This window comes from Sinocyclocheilus grahami, unplaced genomic scaffold (assembly GCF_001515645.1).
Source record: "Sinocyclocheilus grahami isolate Dianchi unplaced genomic scaffold, SAMN03320097.WGS_v1.1 scaffold87.1, whole genome shotgun sequence".
NCBI lineage: Eukaryota > Metazoa > Chordata > Actinopteri > Cypriniformes > Cyprinidae > Sinocyclocheilus > Sinocyclocheilus grahami.
In genome coordinates, this window is record NW_015505266.1 from 439647 (window position 1) to 444313 (window position 4667).

Consider the following 4667-nt stretch of genomic DNA (forward strand, 5'->3'; position numbering starts at 1 on the left):
TTAAAGTGTGACAAACATGCAAAAAAATAAGAAATCAGCTCCCGCATCTCACACACACAAGCGCGACTTTAGCACTAGATTTAGCAACTTTCAGACCCTTTTAGCGGCTTTTTTCCATAGAATATTCATACTGACAAACCTAGCGACTTTTTTGGATAAACCTTAGCTATGGTTCAGTTGGAAGATTTCGCCAGTGCTGTCCCGCGAACGCGAGGTCTGACTTTCCCGGAGAAGTGTCACCTCTCTCGGCGTCTGTTCTGGGCAGTGAGCGGCAGAGAAGCAGCGCATTCAGTTGGCCGCACCGCAGCCGACTCGTCAATAAATGAGTACAAAACAGCATGTTGATTTGATCAGACGATGCCGCGATTATAAACGAGAGTGAAATAGGGTAAAATAGGGCATTCACAGTAAAATAGGGCATTCTAAGTCAATATACTGCAGTATTTCCTCTCTCAATCAGTAGAAAATATGGTTAACACCCGGTCATGCATGAAAAAAAAAAACATCATGTACCGTGAAACCGGTATAATTTTGAAAAATACCGCGATATAAATTTTTGGTTAGACTCATACCTCCCAGCACTAGATCTAATATAAAAATGTGATTTCTTTCCCAGCTGTTTACGTTCACAGACATAACCGACTGTGTTTTTGTAACTTGTGTGAAAGAGAACTTAAGTTTAGTTTCTGTGTACGTGCTTCGGATGTGTGCGCTCAGAAAACCGTATATCAGAGGTTTAAACGAATGTGTCTAAAACGCATGATTTCTGCGTGATTTATATGATAATCAAAGCCAAACAGATGTTTTTTGTCAGAGATCTGAGATACCAGCTGGAAAAGGGGGCGGGGAGCAGCAGCTCATTTGCATTTAAAGAGACATGCACTAAGGCTACGTTTAAACGACAACTGTGTAGTCAAAAACAGAAAAGTTTTTTCCTTGCGCTTTTAAAAAGAGCAGCAACAACAGTACCATGTACTCCGCCATTGTTGTGTATGTTCGTTCACGCTTGCCTTTAAAATCGACACGTACTGTGCATGTCATCGGTGCAGTTATCAAAAACTTGCACTTTGAAACCCGTTTTCAAAAATATGGGTTTTCAGTCCCCAAAACGCTGTTGTCGTGTAAACGAACAGTCAAAATGCATGAAGTTTCCCGTTTTTGGCTGAAAACGTTGTCGTGTAAACGGCCCCTTAAACAGCGCGTTTCTGCTTCCACTCAAAATAAGCATTGTGCAGAGCAGGGGGATGTGAGGAACAGGATTAAAAACCGCTGCTTTAGAACATCGATTTTGAAACTTGTGAGTCCATTAGAATCGTTAGAAGACAGAATCGCAATTCATATATGAATATATTTTTCCGTGCACCCCTAGTTTTGACGGCATGGCAGCAACTTCTCTAAAGCAGCGCAACATGGCCTCGCCCCCATTGTTGCGTGTTCCTGGGGGTGGGGTTTATGTAAATGTCTGGGTTTGTGATGTCACAGACCTGGGAAGTAGCTTGTTGTAGTCCCTACGGACTGTTTTTGTAGGCATTAAACTGCCTTAATTTTAAAAGACATAAGAGAGATATCTCTGTTTGCATTGAGTGCAGTTATCAAAAACTTGCACTTTGAAACCCGTTTTCAAAAATATGGGTTTTCAGTCCCCAAAACGCTGTTGTCGTGTAAACGAACAGTCAAAATGCATGAAGTTTCCCGTTTTTGGCTGAAAACGTTGTCGTGTAAACGGCCCCTTAAACAGCGCGTTTTTGCTTCCACTCAAAATAGGCATTGTGCAGAGCAGGGGATGTGAGGAACAGGATTAAGAACTGCTGCTTTAGAACATCGATTTTGAAACTTGTGAGTCCATTAGAATCGTTAGAAGACAGAATCGCAATTCATATATGAATATATTTTTCCGTGCACCCCTAGTTTTGACGGCATGGCAGCAACTTCTCTAAAGCAGCGCAACATGGCCTCGCCCCCATTGTTGCGTGTTCCTGGGGGTGGGGTTTATGTAAATGTCTGGGTTTGTGATGTCACAGACCTGGGAAGTAGCTTGTTGTAGTCCCTACGGACTGTTTTTGTAGGCATTAAACTGCCTTAATTTTAAAAGACATAAGAGAGATATCTCTGTTTGCATTGAACTTTCAGCACCGCAACTTTGCAGATATTGTTTATGCTCAAACAGCAACATTACACACTAAAGTAAAAAAAAAAATCACAATCAACCACCCCAAGCAACATTTTTCAGTGACAACACAAAATGAATCACTGTGAATTGATTCACTGAAACATTCTGAATTCAAAGAATCGAATCAACTGTCTTAAGTGTCATACTCATGATTCACAAGTCATGAGACAATGAAGGATTGCTAAACTACATAATGACACATTATTACCAAATAAAAACTTGCAACATTCACAGCGTTTACAGCAAAATCATCATGAATTTTTGTATATATTGCCCAGCTGACTGAACTTTCTGTTGTGCAAGGTCGTATTATCTTACTGGTCTCCTGATATGGGGGTGGTGGTCCCGCTGCATATGGCTGGCCCTGATATGGTCCCGTCGGCATGGGTTGTCCTCCATAAGCTGGTGTGCCGCCATACCCGGCCTGAGACGGCATGGGCTGGTACGGCGGGTACTGACCTCCCTGAACAACAGGCTGCTGAGGGTACTGTGTGCACTGTGTGCTTACGACTGTAGTGGTCGTTGCTCCCATAACAGCTGTAGAAACAATCAAAGGCAAACGAACATGAATAATGAGTTGAGATATTCAGTCAATGCATAACATACATACAATATTATATAAAAGACACTGCTGATGTTTTAATGTTTCTGAAAGAAGTCTCTCACCAAGGCTGTATGTATTTGACCAAAAATACAGTAAAAACAGTAATATTGTGAAATATTATCAATTTAAAATAACTTTAATTTTAATATATTTTAAAATGTAATTTATTCCTTTCATACAAAGCTGAATTTCCAGCATCATTGCTCCAGTATCACATGATCCTTCAGAAATCCTTAGCATTAGAGAACCTCAATTATTCCAACGTTTTGACCACTTGAGTGTGTATACACACAGATAATGTCTGCAACCACAATCACAGTTGTAGTTCCGCTTTGTCGCGGTTAAATGGTGAAATTTGAAATGCACTAGACTTCAACATCCATTTGTGCTTTAATTATTAGAACTGGCTATATATAGAAGTGGATCAAAAAAGTTCATCAAAGTTGTCCTAAGACAAGAATGCATTTTGAAAATAAAACCAATCCACCCGGTGACGAAATGCTGTTCTGCAACCTCACATACAACCAACAACATATTTCCAGCCAGGGTTACTATAGTTAACTAAAATGTTAAACAAACTAAATTATGAAAATAAAAATAAATTAAGTTTTATTTTATTTTATTTTAAAATTTTAAAAAAAAAATCTCATTTTTATTTAGTTTAACTTTATGTACTAAAATAACTAAAACTGAAATAAAAATGAATTAAAGAATTAAAAAAACATTTTTTTTAATCTAACAAAAATGACAAACACTTTAAAATCAAAATGAGGAAAAAAATTATAAAAATAAAAACTAATTCAAAATCTCAATGATCCAAAAATAACACTGCTTAAAAAAGGCTGACAATTTTGGCAGGTCAGTGAATTTAACAGTGAGTCTTTCATATGATGAACACACGTTTAAGAACTTCTTAAAGCGGTAGTGCACTCAAAAATGTGCACATATGGCGCTTTTCCACTGCGTGGTACGACTCGGCTCGGTACAGCTCAGTACGGCACGGTTCGGCTCGGCGCGGTTTGCGTTTCCACTGCAGTTCAGTACCGCTTTAGAGTGGGCGGGATTATTCATATGTCGTTATAGTTGCGCCGCCTCTACTACCACGACTCCTAAAAAAAACGTTTTCATTCCGCGTCGCCCCATCAAGCTCTCGCTGGATCCGCTCCTCTGCTATCAACGAGAGGAACGTCTGTTCTTCCACAACAGACAACAAAACTTTTTGGTTGTTAAAAAAAAAGGTGCGCTCGTTCAAAACAGTTGCGTTCGATCCTTCGCTGGCTGTGCTGATTTAAATCTAGCGGTTCTTTTGTGTTTGTGTCGCAAGTTCAGTGACGCAGGTAGTGACGATTCTCTCCGGCCAATCCGTGATCAGCAGAGTTTACACGTCACGTTTTGGTAACGGTACGGTTCACTTGGAACCTCAACCGAAGTGGTACTAAAAAAAGTACCAGGTACTGTACCCAGTGGAAAACCCCCCAAGAGTGAACCGTACCGAGCTGTACCATGCAGTGGAAAAGCGTCATTAGTGCACTGTCACTTTAAGAAGGGTACTACATTGCTAGTTGCCAGAGTGGGAAGCCAAAACACTTCTTCCCCCTACGTAACTAAATGTTTAAAACAGACATTCTGAGGGTGAGACGCCAGCCGTCATGTAAGCATCTTGTGACACACAATAATTAATAGTGGCTGTTGGCACTGGAGGCCTCTTCCTGTAGCACATGTGCGCTTCCTCCCCTGTTTGTGGTTGCCGTGGACACAGTGAGTCAGACTGGGTGGGGAATCCCAGAATGCTCCAGCATTCAGTTTTTCCACTCTCAAAAGACACATTCCAGCATTTGTAGCATAGGCTACAAGGTCAGAGAAAGTGTAAACTTGTGGATTTAAAAAAAAAAA

The 4667-nt window shown here is 40.5% G+C and overlaps 1 protein-coding gene across 1 annotated transcript in view; it reads right to left on the reverse strand.

Annotated features, from left to right (window-relative positions):
• Positions 1-4667, reverse strand: part of LOC107586925 (protein shisa-5-like) — a 21314-nt gene that overhangs the window by 3083 nt on the left and 13564 nt on the right. The window contains exon 5 of the mRNA XM_016274481.1: positions 2489-2575. Coding sequence (XP_016129967.1) covers positions 2489-2575 — 87 coding nt within the window. The remainder of the gene's footprint in view (positions 1-2488; positions 2576-4667) is intronic.